This window comes from Agelaius phoeniceus, chromosome W (genome assembly GCF_051311805.1).
Source record: "Agelaius phoeniceus isolate bAgePho1 chromosome W, bAgePho1.hap1, whole genome shotgun sequence".
Classification (NCBI taxonomy): domain Eukaryota; kingdom Metazoa; phylum Chordata; class Aves; order Passeriformes; family Icteridae; genus Agelaius; species Agelaius phoeniceus.
Genome location: NC_135301.1, coordinates 21379820 through 21394130, shown reverse-complemented (window position 1 = coordinate 21394130; position 14311 = coordinate 21379820). Strand labels below are relative to the sequence as shown.

General features: G+C 38.6%; 1 protein-coding gene across 1 annotated transcript in view; it reads left to right on the top strand.

The window, feature by feature from the left end:
• LOC129132409 (secretory carrier-associated membrane protein 1-like) overlaps nt 1-11959 on the top strand; it is a 98249-nt gene extending 86290 nt beyond the window's left edge. The window contains exons 7-9 of the mRNA XM_054651472.1: nt 821-922; nt 3420-3537; nt 9008-11959. Of these exons, the coding sequence (XP_054507447.1) occupies nt 821-922; nt 3420-3537; nt 9008-9166 (379 nt within the window). The 3' untranslated portion in view covers nt 9167-11959. The remainder of the gene's footprint in view (nt 1-820; nt 923-3419; nt 3538-9007) is intronic.
• Nucleotides 11960-14311: the final 2352 nt, after the last annotated feature.

Genomic DNA, 14311 nt, shown 5'->3' with positions numbered 1-14311 from the left:
AGTGACTATTTATTGTTTGAAAAAGGAAAACTACTACTTGCATATTTAATTTTCAATCATCTGTTCAGCTGAAATAGGGTGAACTTGTTGAATAAATAGAAAATAACAAATTCCCTTCTGCAGAACGACCTATTACTGGCAAATTCTTGTTCAGTGACTTAAGTGATCTTTAGTTCCTTTAGAAATTTGGTAGAAAGCATATAATGCAGTCATTAGTTTTCATAGTAACACATTGAGGTCTTTGAGATTCTGCCTGCATGTTTATATTTGGGGATTTTTTACAGGCTATTTGTCAGGCTAACATTTTAGTAATTTAAACAGAAAACATATCTTGTATATTTTGTTTTTAAACAACAACTGCTTCAGTATTCTGATCCACATTGTGCTTCAGCGATTCCATATTAGTTTTTATTGCTTCTTACAAGTAAAATATTTTCTTCCCATCATGCCAGCACTGTGAACTTCAGTTTAAAAGTGGAGTGGACTTCTGTTCTTTATGCATTGTAGCAGAAGTTGTATGTTTAGTCTAAGAGGCCCTGCTGTGTGCTGAACAGAACACTAAGGAATAGTATCTTGCTGTTATTCTCGCCTCTGTGAGAGGTGCAAATGGCAAAAGTACTATATTAAAGAAGTAGCAACAGCTCATATATAAACACTCTACAAAACCACAGAATTACTGGAACTTCAAGTCACCATCAATAAAATATAAAAACACTTTTTCTTTAGTTAATGCAGAAAAAAAAATGTAGATTGGTACTACAATATTTGTAAAAAGTAATACATTTCCTGGCTGCTTTAATTTTCCCCCCCCCTCTTTCAGGAGTGACAGTTCATTCAGGTTCTTTGTGTTCTTCTTTGTATATATCTGTCAGTTTGCTGTACATGTACTTCAAGCTGCAGGATTTCAAAGATGGGGAAACTGGTGAGTATTCTGTTTTCTGTAGCATTGTATTGTCTGTAAGACAAACACTCATATTTGATATAGCAGCTGCAAACCAGTCCGTGGTTTTAAAAGAAAAAATAATCTTGTATTCACTGGAATTCTTACATTTAGCAGTCAAAAAAGCATTTTTGGAGTGCTCTTAGCTAGAAAAAGTATGTGAAACATATCCCAAGAGTATGAGATACTTCTGTTATTAGACTGGTCAAAATTTTGTCTTTCAGTGTAAGCCACTGTCATAGCTTAACCCCAACCAGCTCTCAAGGCCCCCACAGCTGCTTGCTCACTCCCTCACCAGTGGGATCAGGGAGAGAATCAGAAGGGTTAAAGCTATAAAACTCCTGGGTTTTGATAAAGACAGTTTAACAGGCAAAACAAAAGCCACACACACAAGCAAAGCAAACCAAGGAATTCATGTACTGCTTCTCATACACTGGCAGGTATCCAGTCATCTCCAGGAGAGCAGGGCCCCATCACGCATAATGGTTACTTAGGAAGACTAATGCCATCACTGCAAACTTCCTCCCCCTTCCTCCTTCTTCCTCCCACTTCATATACTGAGCATGATATCACATGGTCTGGACTATCCCTTTGGTCAGTTGGAGGCATCTGCCCCAGCTGTGTCTCCTCCCACGCACCCCCAGCCTCCTTGACAGCTTGGCAGTATGAAAAGCAGCAAAGTCCTTGCCTCTGTGCAAGCCTTGCTCAGCAATAAGAAAAACATCTCTATATTATCAACACTGTGTTCAGCACAAATCCAAAACACAGTCCCATACCAGCCACTGGGAAGAAAATGAATTCTACCCCAGCCAAAACCAGCTCAGCCACTTTATACTGCTCTTTTATATATTACCTCTCCTCTTTTAGTGGTGTGTGGAGAACTTATTTGCTCTATATTTAGGATAAAGAAATAAGCAAAACTTAGAAAAAATGAAAATAATTTAGGCTGTAATAATTTACTGTTGGAATATTATTTTGTATAATTTTTTATTTCTAATGATATTAATATACTTACTAATAAAATTTATTGCTAAAATTGGAAGAATGAATCAACAATGTATTTCAGTGAATATAGTGCTATATCTTTGATATTATTTGAAAAGCTAATTTGTCCAAGTCAGCTTTTTATTCAGTAAGAGTTGATTTTCATTTTGATGCTTATAAATATATAAGCTTTTACTTGAACTTTTTATATAGATATAGCTTTATTTATATAGATATAGCTTTATTTGAAGCTTCAAGGTCTAATATTAGGATTTTACAAGGAAAAGCTATTGGGAATCACTCACCCTTCTTGGGGAAAAAAAAAAACAAAACAAAAGAACAAACTTGAATTAACAAAAAGCATGGTTGTAGTAGCCAGCTGATGGCATGGAGAGCTATAACTGGCAATAATGTACCTGGGTAATGACATTTCTGTGTATCAGCAGTTTTCTGTTAACCTCCAAATGTACATAAGGCAGAAATAAACATCATTGCTTTAGAACTGGAGTATAAGGAAAAATCCTGGTTTATTATTTTTGCTCTCAAAGCCACTATTTGGCTTTTTCCTAGATAACTTGATTGACATGAACAAAGTGAAAAAGTGATTTTAGAAAACCAACTCTCCAAGTATGGCATGTGTACTTTTAAGGATACCTGGGGAAGTGGCATGAAAAATAGCCAGATCATCATCAAACGCTAATTGCAGTTTTGATTTTGGAGTTCTGTGCTAGAGTCCAATTGAACATAGGGGACATCAAAGCAATTTAAAACAAGTAGAAGAAAGTTTTAAGGTTGTTTCAGTTTGCATAAATTTTTTGCTCTTTTTGGTGAAAGAATTTTTTTCTATCTTAATGTGTTATTTTTATTAGGGCAACCTGCTCTTTTGTGACTTCAAGTTTATGTTGATGTTTCAAATTTGAAGAAAGGGGAAATATTTGAAGTAATATTGATGTAGCAATCTGCTCTCTTAATTAATCTGACACTACCTACTTAAAAAAATATATTAATCACAGTTGAGAAGGCATCACTGTGTGGTTACAGTAAAATTAATTTTCCCACATAAAAGCTCTGTGTATGTGCGCCATATTTTTTGTTTTCTTTTTTAAGAAGTTAGAAGCTATCTTTTTAGGGATGTTTTCTCTTCCACAAAATCATGTAGTCTTAAATTATTCTGAAATTACAGTATGACCAAAAAAAACCCCCAAAAGTGATGAGCAACTCTAACATCTCAATTTCCTCACGGTTCTCCTGAAGGATAATCATCTTTGCTAAAATTTTTCTTATCGTTTCACTGCATGAATTGGGAAAAATGGCAACTAAGCTGTAAAAGCTTATAGAACAGAAATATGCTCATATATAATTTTCATGAGGTTTTCTTCAAAAATATTCAGTTGATCAGAACCAGGATGTTATAAAGCTTCCCTTGATGTGGATAACTGTGGTTGAATGGTTCATGTGCTGTGCTAATCAAGTTTGTATTTTCTTTTTCCTTCAGTGGGTGGATTTCGTCTCTTACTAGTCTTAATAAGAGTATCCCTGTTGGCGTTATGATGACAATCATAGCTGCACTTTTCACAGCATCTGCTGTTATTTCATTAATTATGTTTAAAAAGGTAAGTTACTTATTATTCCCCTCTTCTGTTTTCTATGTTCTGGAGTTTGCTTTCCTGCTTGAGAGGCAATCTCTCTCAAAGTAATGGGGATTAAATTATATTCTTGAGCATGTGCTTGTGCCTTACCTTTTAACAATCATGCTTCAGTAGTACTTTTTTGCTTATACTGTCATGGAGTTTTGAAATGCTGGTTTTACAGTGCACTTATTTCTGCAAATTAAATGGGGAAGGATAGCTTTGAATAAGAGAAGCTGGGAGGTGAGCCCACAATTAAAGGGTAGGTGAATGCACTGGAGACTAAGGTAGGACTTGTAGATGCAAGGTTGCAATTTCCAAATCTGTGGTGATTCATCAGGCTGAGTGAAGCATGATTCAAATGATTACTAAGTTTCAGCTCTTATAAAAATTATTCCTCATTAAAATCAATAGAAGAGTGAGATGCCTAGCACCGTGGAAAATTATTTTTATTTCTCTGCTTGGATTATTTTAACATTTTGCTGTCAATTAATGATTGCATAGCATAAAACCTCAAAGATGCTGTTCTCCCTTGGTTCCTTTTGTGAATTTCCATCCAGAAAGCCTAAGCTTAGATAATAATGTGCTAGTAAGCTTTTTATGTTGTTTCAATTAAATGTAACTGATAATTCTGCTGCTGATATGCTGGTAATTCTAATAATTCAACTGCAGTTACAGTTCCACTTAAAGGTCTTAATGTACCCAAACTCTACTGGCCTATTTACAGTAAGGTAGAAACTTCCTTTCTCCTTATTTGTTTTTTGCATAAATACTCAGGTATAGGAGAAAGAAACAAATGAAAAATATGTATGGTGAGCATTTTTTACACTCTTTCTACCACATGAATCTGAATTCTTTTCAAAAAACATGTATACTCATATATGATCTGGTGACATTTATAACAAAAAAAAAGTTACATGAATTTTCCTGCTATGCTTATAGAATCATAGAATTGTTAAAGTTGGAAAAGACCTCTAAGATCATCAATTCCAACCATCAACCCAGCACCACCACCGTGTTCACCACTAAACTATGTCTTCAAGTATCCACATGTTTTTTGAACGCTTTCAGGGATAGTGACTCTACCACTTGCCTGGGCAGGCTTTTCCAATGCTTTACAACCATTTCCATGAAGAAATTTTTCCTAATATCTAATCTAAACCTCTCCTGGCACAACTTGATGCCATTTCATCTTGTCCTATCCCTTGTTACTTGAGAGAAGAGATCAACTCCCACCTTGCTACAGCCTCCTTTCAGGTAGTTGTAGAAAGCAATAAGATCTCCCCATAGCCTCCTTTTCTCCAGGCCAAACACCCTCAGCCCCCTCATCCACTCCTCATAAGACTTGTGATCCAGCCCCTTTTCCAGCTACATTACTCTTCTGTGGACACACTCCAGCACCTCAATGTCTTTCTTGTAGTGAGGGGCCCAAACCTGAACACAGGATTCAAGGTATGGCCTCACCAGTGCCAAGTACAGGGGGACAATTGCTTCCCTGGTCCTGCTTCCCACACTATTTCTGATACAAGCCAGGATGCCTTTGGCCTTCTTGGCCACCTGGGCACACGCTGGCTCACATTCAGCTGGCTGCCAACCAGCAGCCCCAGGGCCTTTTCTGCTGGGCAGCTTTCCAGCCACTCTTCCCCAAGCCTGTAGCACTGCGAGGGGTTGTTGTGGACCCAAGTACAGGATCTAATGCCTGGCCTTGTTGAATCTCATATATTTGGCCTCAGCCCATCAATCCAGCCTATCCAGATCCCTCTGTAGACCCTTCCTATCCTCCAGCAGATCAACACTCCCACCCAACTTGGTGTCTTCTGCAAACTTGCTTCAGGTGCGCTCGATCGCCTCATCCAGATCATCAATAAAGATATTAAACAGGACTGGTCCCAATACTGAGCCCCAGGGAACACCACTCATGACTGGCCACCAGCTGAATGTAACTCCATTTACCACCACTCTGGGCCTGACCATCCAGCCAGTTTTTTACTCAGTGAAGAGTGCATCACATCTGTACTATGGGAAATCAGTTTCTCCAGAAGAATGCTGTGAGAAACAGTGTCAAAGGCTTTACTGAAGTCTAGGTAGATGACATCCACAGCCTTTCTGTCATTCACTAAGTGGGTCACCTTGTTGTAGAAGGAGGTCAGGTTCTTCAAGCAGGACCCGCCTTTCCTAAACCCATGCTGGCTGGGCCTGATCCCCTGGCTGTCTTGCACTTGTTGCATGATGACACTCAGGATGATCTGCTCCATGACCTTCCCTGGCATCAAGGTCAGGCTGACAGGGCTGTAACTCACTGGGTCCTCCTTCTGACCCTTCTTTTAGATGGGCATCACATTTGCTCACTTCCAGTCATCTCTGATCTCCCCGGTTGACCAAGACTGCTGGTAAATTATTGAAAAGGACTTAGTGAGTTCTTCCACCAGCTTTCTCAGTACCCTTGGGTGGATCCCATCAGGTCCCATTGGCTTGTGCAGGTCTAAGTGGCATAGCAGGTTGCTGACCATTCCCTCCTGGTTTACAGGGGTTTAATTTTGCACCCTGTCTGTTTTCCAGCTCAGGGGGCTAGATACCCTGAGGACAACTGGTCTTGTTATTGGAGACTGAGGCAAAGAAGACATTACATACCTCAAACCTTTCCTCATCCTTTGTTACTGTTTCCCATCATATCCAACAAAGGATGGAGATTCTCCTTAGCCCTTCTTTTGTTGCTGGTGCATTTGTAGAAACACTTTTTGTTGTCTTTTACAGCAGTGACCACATTAAGTTCTAGCTGGGCTTTGGACCTTCTAATTTTCACAACATCCTTATAGTCCTCCCAAGCTGTCTGCCCCTTTTTCCAGAGATGGTAAACTCTCTTTTTTTCCTGATTTCCAGCCAAAGGTCTCTGTTCAGACTGGCCAGTCTTCTTCCCTGACAGCTTATCTTTTGGCACATGGGGACAACCTGTTCCTGCACCTTTAATTTTCCTCCTTAAAGCACATCCAATCTTCCTGGACTCCTTTGCCTTTCAGGACTGCCTCCCAAGGGACTCTCTCAACCAGTCTCCCAAACAGGCCAAAGTCTGCCCTCTAGAAGTCCAAGGTGGCAGTTTTCCTGACCCCCCCTCCTCCTTACTTCTCTGAGAACTGAAAACTGTCATTTTGTGATTGCTGTGCCCAAGATGGTCTCCAACCATCACATCACATCACATCACATCACATCACATCACATCACATCACATCACATCACATCACATCATCAACAAGTCTTTCTCTGTTCAAAAACAGCACATCCAGCAGGGCTTCTTCCCTGTTTGGCTCCCTTACCAGCTGTGTCAGGAGGTTCTCTTCCACACACTTCAGGAACCTCCTGGACTGTTTCCTCTTTACTGTATTGTATTTCCAGCAGACATGTGGTAAGTTTAAGTCCCCCATGAGAACAAGGGCTAACGATGCCTGCCTGATGCCTTTTTTGCATGGAGACGCCCTAATTCCTGCATGACCATTCACAGGTGCTTCTGGGATTTCTAATATCAATAATCCCTGCATACTTGCTGCCATATGGATCTTCATCCCCTGCCTCCACTGATATGGCAGACCGAAGGACCTTGCTAGCACACTGTCCCTCAAGCAGTGGTGTGTCACCCCCAGGCTTATCTCTATCCAGTCTGGCTTTATCCCTGTCCTTCTTCCAATCTAGTTTAAAGCTCTCAAGTAGCCCTGCTCACTGCTGAGCCAAGATTCTTTTTCCCCTTTGACACAGGTAGACCCCGTCTGTTCTCAGCAGGCTCAGGGTCATGTAAACCAACCCATGATCAAAACCCACAAAATTCTGCTGGTAACACCAGTCTCAAAGCCAGGTATTCATCTGCATGATCTTCCTGTTTCTTGCCCCATCATTCCCCGCAACTGGCAGGACAGAAGAGAATACAACTTGTGCTCCAGATCTCTCAACCAGTCATCTCAAGGCCCTGAGGTCCCCCTTGATTGTCCACAGACTTCTTGTTGGACTTCATTGCTGACCACCTGGAAAGCCAATAGTGGGCCATACCAAGTTGGGAAATTTCTTAGTGATGTCCCTTACCTATGGGTTGGGTCCAGTTGGCATATCCATCCCTCTGTTCTTCTCAGAAGGGATTCACTAATGACAACTACCCTTTATTTCTTAACTGAGGTGGTTGTGATGCAGAGGGTAGGCTGCTCTGCCTTAGGTGAACCCTCCAACCTGGAAGAACCTTCATTCACATTTTCATTTCCCTGGTCCTCAAGTTGCAGCGGGACCGAACATGCAACTAGCATGTCTTGACCCTACCTCCTCTTGGAATTTCTGTCTGAACACCGCTGGAACCCAGGTGTTGGTAGCTATGTTTGTTCTTTTCTATATCTTTTCTGTCTCTCTCCTTCTTCTTCTAATTCCTTCTTCTCAGAATTTTTGAGTAACTTAAAATCAAAAGGGCTTGGAGTTTGCTAAGTTGAATGGGCAAAGGTAATGCTTTGGGAAGTGTTTCATATTGACTGAATGCTGCTCTAAACCTTTTGCCAAAGTTCTTTGATTTTCTACAGTTGCCAGTAGGTTTTTTGTGTTTTGACCTCTTGAGAACATCTTGCTAGTATTTCTCCCATGCCTCTAACTCAGAGTACATGAACGACTGCAAGCCCTTTTAAAAGTCTCGTTGAGCAAGGTTTTTTGGGCCTTATCTCCCCACAGTTTATATACTGGGCATACGTTCCATGGTATGGAATATCCCTTTATATCCCTTTGACCAGTTCAGGTCACCTGTCCTGGCTATGCTCCCTCCCAGCTTCTTGTGCATCTCCTCCCTGGCAGAGCATGAGATATTGAAAAGTGCTTGACTCAGGGCAAGCACTGCTCAGCAACAACCAAAACACTAGTGTATTATCTGCATTATTCTCATACTGAATCCTAAACACAACACTATAGCAGCTACTGAGAAGAAAATTAACTCTCCCAGCAGAAACCAGGACAAATGTTCAGTCATAACTTAATAGGCACTTGCAACCGTGTCAATCAGTAAAATTAAGATTTCTAAGATTGTATTATGTAAAAAAGTTCACTAAAATGTTATTGACACAGTAGATTCAAAAATATTTTTTTCTTTTTGTTTCTTGCTGTTACTTTTAACATGCACCCTTAGCATATGTTATGCTAAGGATACAGCCTATTTGTGTATTTAAATGTGTTGTTTTAGACAGTAGATAGCACACACGTAAACTTGGAAAAAGGTACAGTCATCCTACGGTCAAACTGCACACACAGCAGGGCAATCAGAAGTTGTAGAATTTGTGGGAGGAAAAAAAATTCTGTTTATTCATTTTCGGATCCTCCCAAACATATGAACAAACCAGATTTTTCTACCACACGGCTCTACTTCATGTTTGAGACTTTGCTATTACTCTACCAAGAAATTGAAGCTTCATCATGCTTTTTTACTGTTTTTCCACCTCCCTAGGTGCATGGTCTCTACCGCATTACTGGTGCTAGTTTTGAGAAAGCACAGCAGGAGTTTGCAACAGGAGTGATGTCCAACAAAACTGTACAAACTGCTGCAGCCAACGCCGCATCAACAGCAGCAACCAGTGCAGCTCAGAATGTGTTCAAGGGTAACTGAATGTAGAGAAATATAAAAAATCATGACAGTTCTCTTCCATTGTACTTTATTTTCCAGTCACTTATTATATTCCCTAAAAACATATATCAGGATGCACACAGCATATTTGTTTCTTCTGCAGCAGTGCATAGGTAAAATGGGAAATGTTTGTTTATTTTATAATAAATTTGTTTATTTTTAAAAGATAACCATTCTCTGTGCTTATTTAAAATGTTGCATTTTGGAATAATAAGCTTTCCTTATTTAGGGAGGATAAGGGATTTCAACAACTGAATGAGAATGAATTGTGGTATACAATGATCAAATATAATATATTAAGAATTTGGAGGGTTTTTTAGTGGTTCATCTTGGTGGGTTTTTTTAACTTCAGGAAAGAACTTTGGCTAAATTGTTTTTCTTTGTAAAAACTGTTTTCCCTATTTCTGCTATAAATGGGGTAGACTGAGAGATGTAAAAGGTTAGGTTTGGCTATGCTTTTGCAATTTCAGTAGCTGCTGGAGGACAAATACAATTAGGATAGATATAAATTATTTTCTTGGGTTTTTTTTTAGGATAAGTCTTTTGATAGAAACCTGTAATTTTGCATGAATACTGTCATCTGTACTTGTTTAAATAGTGTTTTGGTCCAGAATTTGCCTGCACAAAGTTGTATCACTTGTTTCTATCTATTTTCATAGAGTATTCTCTACCTGTGAGAAATTACTATGATGCAGAAACATTCTCTGTAATAGAATGTGCAATGCACTGTATAGTTTAAGGAAGTTAACTGATGGTTTCAATCACAGATTTAAATTATTATATATTTTCTATTTTTAATTTCAGTATTCATGTCTTGGGGCAGTCATTTTGTTGGAAAAGAAACAAATATTGACCTCTAGAACACTAGTTTCATGCCACACTTCCCTCTTACATGCAGTGGTATTTTTGTTGTGTTTGGGATGTGTAGATTTGTATTTAACAGTGGTAGTAAATCTCCCGCCTTATCAGTCACAATGTTTACTGCTTGTCCAAAAATCTAAATATACAGTATTTAATTTCCTAAAATCATGCTTTTTAAGCAATGGCATTTAACAGATACATGCTTTCATTTTAATTTAACTCAGCTATTTCTGTGATTTCATTTAAGATGGAAGGAAAAACAGCTTTTAAACTTTTGAATTAGAAAAGTGAGAAATCTTCATCTTTCACAAAGCTAATTTTAGCTCATTGAACTGGAGGCCTAAGAGGTTAAATTGGTGCTGTGGAACTGAACAGTCCATAATGGTGCGTACTATCAAAATATTCTAGAATTGAATCAGGTCTTTCTACAAAGTGCCGTTTCTCTCCTTTGAAGGCTATTTGATATTCTTGGATTGCCTCATGAGTCTTATGCACAATACTTGGGCTTTTTTTTTTAAACTCTGTTTTAGAAAATTAAAACAGGAAGGGACCCCATCCCATAACCTGTATAAGTACACACTGTAGATGAAATTAATTCAGCTCTTAAGGTGTATTACCTTTAGTAAAAGGTAAAAATTCTGAGGCCCCTCCGTGTTCTGAATGTGAAGACTTTGATAGATTCTTTTTCACTGCAGTGTATTTATAATAGCATAATAGTATTACAAAAAAGAAAACCTGTTGCTTAATCCCCTGATCAGGACTGTACTGTTAGCATGAAGTCCCTACTAGTATCCTTTCTTTTACCAGTTTCATTAAATCCATCTTGAATTTGGACTAATGCAGTAGTTTCACCTATGCTGAAGTTTATATTACTGAATATACTTATTTCTAAATATTCTCTGCATCATGAAGTTAAAATTAATTTAAATATTCTGTGTAATAGGGGCTCTACAATTCTATGCTAAGACTAAACTTAAATTTGGGTGGAATGTTATTAAACACTTTCCAGACAGAAGTCACAATTTTCTGTTGAGATCAGGCATCACACCTCTAGCAGCTGTATATCAAAATTGTTCTTTTCATAATCTTTTTTATTTAACTTGAGGGTTGTATCTAGGAACTCTACTATGGATTACTTTTGAGTTGAATTTAAGAAATTCTCTTGGATATCTTTTGGATATGAATCCCAGGGACATCGTCCTTGCAATTTAATTTAAGTTCTAAGATTGCATAATAGCATACATTACCAAAATATATTATGAAAGAAACATTAGGAATAAAACCTGAATTTGACAGTTAGATTCCCCCCTATTCCCCCCTCCCCCTCAAAGTTTAACTGTTCATTGAGAAAACATATTTAATATTATATATATATATATATATAGGGATTGTTGATTTGCAATGTCATGGGTTGAATGTACAAATTTTAACCTCCTAAGTGAAATTCAAGGTTCAATTACATGTGAATTATTTAAACCAGAAATCTCTGATGCTTTGCAGCCCTAAAGGGAGGGAGATGTTTGAGTTTACCTTTGACAACAGAAGGTTGATATTTGTTAGAATATTTTGTACCTAACTAAAACTATATTTTACACTCTTATTAATTAATCAGAGTATGGTGCCCACTTAAGTTGTCATTTTGTAGTATTGTAGCAAATTAAGTTCACAGCATGAAGTTTAAACACTGGAATGTCTGTAGTCATTGATTTGTAATTTAGGAGTTGGTTTTATTTATCTGGGGGATGTTTGTATATTTTGTAAATTACTAATAATGCTCTGCCATCCTGGTGAATGTCATAGTGCTCTACAAATGCACTTCTGTCCTTCTGTTGCATGTCTGAGTAGTTCAGAAGCTTTGTATTTTTATTGTATTAACCCAGTGTCATAGAATAAAAAAAGATTTCTTTTTCTGAATGTTTGATCTGTATAGTTTTGAACAATATAGGAATTTTTCTTTTGAAAGTCAGGATAACATGCAGGGCAGATTATCTACTTACAAGTGCTCTCAGGCACATGGTGTGATTCTGGGGTGTTTTGCGCAAGGCCAGAAGTTGGACTCGATGATCCTCATGGGTCCCTTCCAACTCAGGATATTCTATGATTCTATGAATTATAAAAACCAAGTGAATAGAATATGCAGTAGGAACAGAACAGGACCTGTAAATTTATTTTATATGTATACCCACAAAACAATAGTTATAATTTCTGGAACACTACTGATCACGTAAAACAGAGTTAAAAGGCTCAACAGTTTATAGTTAATACAGGGATAATTTATTCCCTATATATTGTATAGAGACATGATAACACTGCAGTTTCTGTGGGAGATGTTTGAAAAAGTTTTTCTGAAGTCTTGGTTTATCATACCTCATTGTCTACATACAATCTGTGTCATTAGGGAAATGTGACTATGACATGAGAATAAAATTACTGCCTCTGGCTACAACAAACTCAGCATTCTATGTCAGAGAAGCTCAAACAGTAGTTTGAATTGCTAGAGTCAACCTGCATACATGCAAGCACATCTGCTTTCAGTGAAGGTACAGTGTCGTGTCCCTTGCTTTTCTCTACTAGTACAGTATTTAATTCCTAATTGCAGCTTTGGGTAACCACACTGATTAAACACAGCAGTCACAAAGAACTATCCAGGAACATTGATTCTAGCAGAGCTATAGGTCAAAAAGTCTCTGGAATTTGCCTGAAGTATCAGGATCAAATTTCAGGTTTACTACCTTTACACATTCATAGTGCAGGGAGTATTCTTCTTTCTGCAGCATTAAAATAGGCTACTGACCCAAACTAAAAAGGACCATCTCTTTATGCTTCTAGTGTCCTGTAGTTTGTTCTTCTGTTCTCCCCCATGAAAAATCATTAATGAACACTAGTCTGGAAATGAGAAGATGAAAAAAGAATATACAAATATTTTACAAATGCTTTATGATATTTCCATAATAAACTATTTATTCCAACGGTTAGTGCACTTTAAATACGATTTTTGCATTCCTAGATGAATGCTTGGAATTTATGTGAATAAGGATGGTGACATAGGTAGGCAAATGAAATATAATCTAAGACACATGAATAAAGAAATTGATACACCAAACTGTCAGATATGTGAACAGCAGACTCTTGAATGGGTCTAAATTTGGAGGAAAAGAACAGCAGTATAAATAAAGTATCAGCCTGAATCTCATTAAAACCCAGGCAAATAGTTTTTACCACTAGAATACACTGTTAGTATTATCAAGCTGACAGCAGTTTGCATGACACAATCAAAAACCTAAACCACTCTGTTATTTACTTAGAATCATTGTTATAGATAGGTAATGTGATGGATTGGCTCTCGCAAATAAGGGATGAAAATTGTATATCTGTTAAAAGAAGTTTTATTGATATGTAGATATGTTATCATAGTCTTGTTTAGACATCCTCTGTTCTCCCCATAGTCCCCTTCCCCCCTCAGTATCATTGCCACCGGACAGCCTTGGTTGTGAAAGACTTGTGAAGGGAGGGCATGTACATGTGCCTCTTGCATGGGATGGGAAAAGCTTGTTGCTGGGGGCGTGGCATGGCAACACCTCACCTCCAATCAAGTTGCACAAAAGTAGTCTCCACCAATGGACAGCAAGGAAGAGAGGAAGAGTTGACAGACTTTGGGAGGGGCCAGGGTTGGCTGGCACAACCTCCAGGGATATAAAAGGCAGAGCAGCCATTTTGTAGACGAGCACATGGCAGTTTGGTTCCATGCTCCCAGAACTGCAATTTTTCCTTATTCAGTCTTTTGTTGTATTTTTGTTAAGGTTTAATAAACCTTTGAAATTTTAAAAGTGAGTGTCATTTCTCACAAATGGGGACTCATCCAGGATAAACACCATGTATCCATGGCCCTAGGAGATTTCAAAAGAAAAGCGCACCCAGCCGAAAGTTTGGCAGCTCAATTGACTTCTCCTGGGACCATTGGTGGTTGCAGGTCAACACCCTGGAAAGCAGGAGGACAGCAAAATGGTGGGATGCAAGTAAAAGGGGCAGAGAAACTGTGGGTAGGACACGAAGAAAAAGGGAGGCGGGAGACCCGTGGCTGGCGGGACACAAAAGAAAGAGGGGTAGCAAAAGCTGCGGGCGGGGTTGCTGAGACGCTGACTGGAAGGTAGCCATCTTGGCTACCAAAAGTCCAAAACAACAGACTGTGCTGGTCAGCTGAAAAACCCGCTCTTCTGCCAAGAGGCAAACTTCTTCCGAGGAAGAGAGTGAGGGTTCATCTGAGTT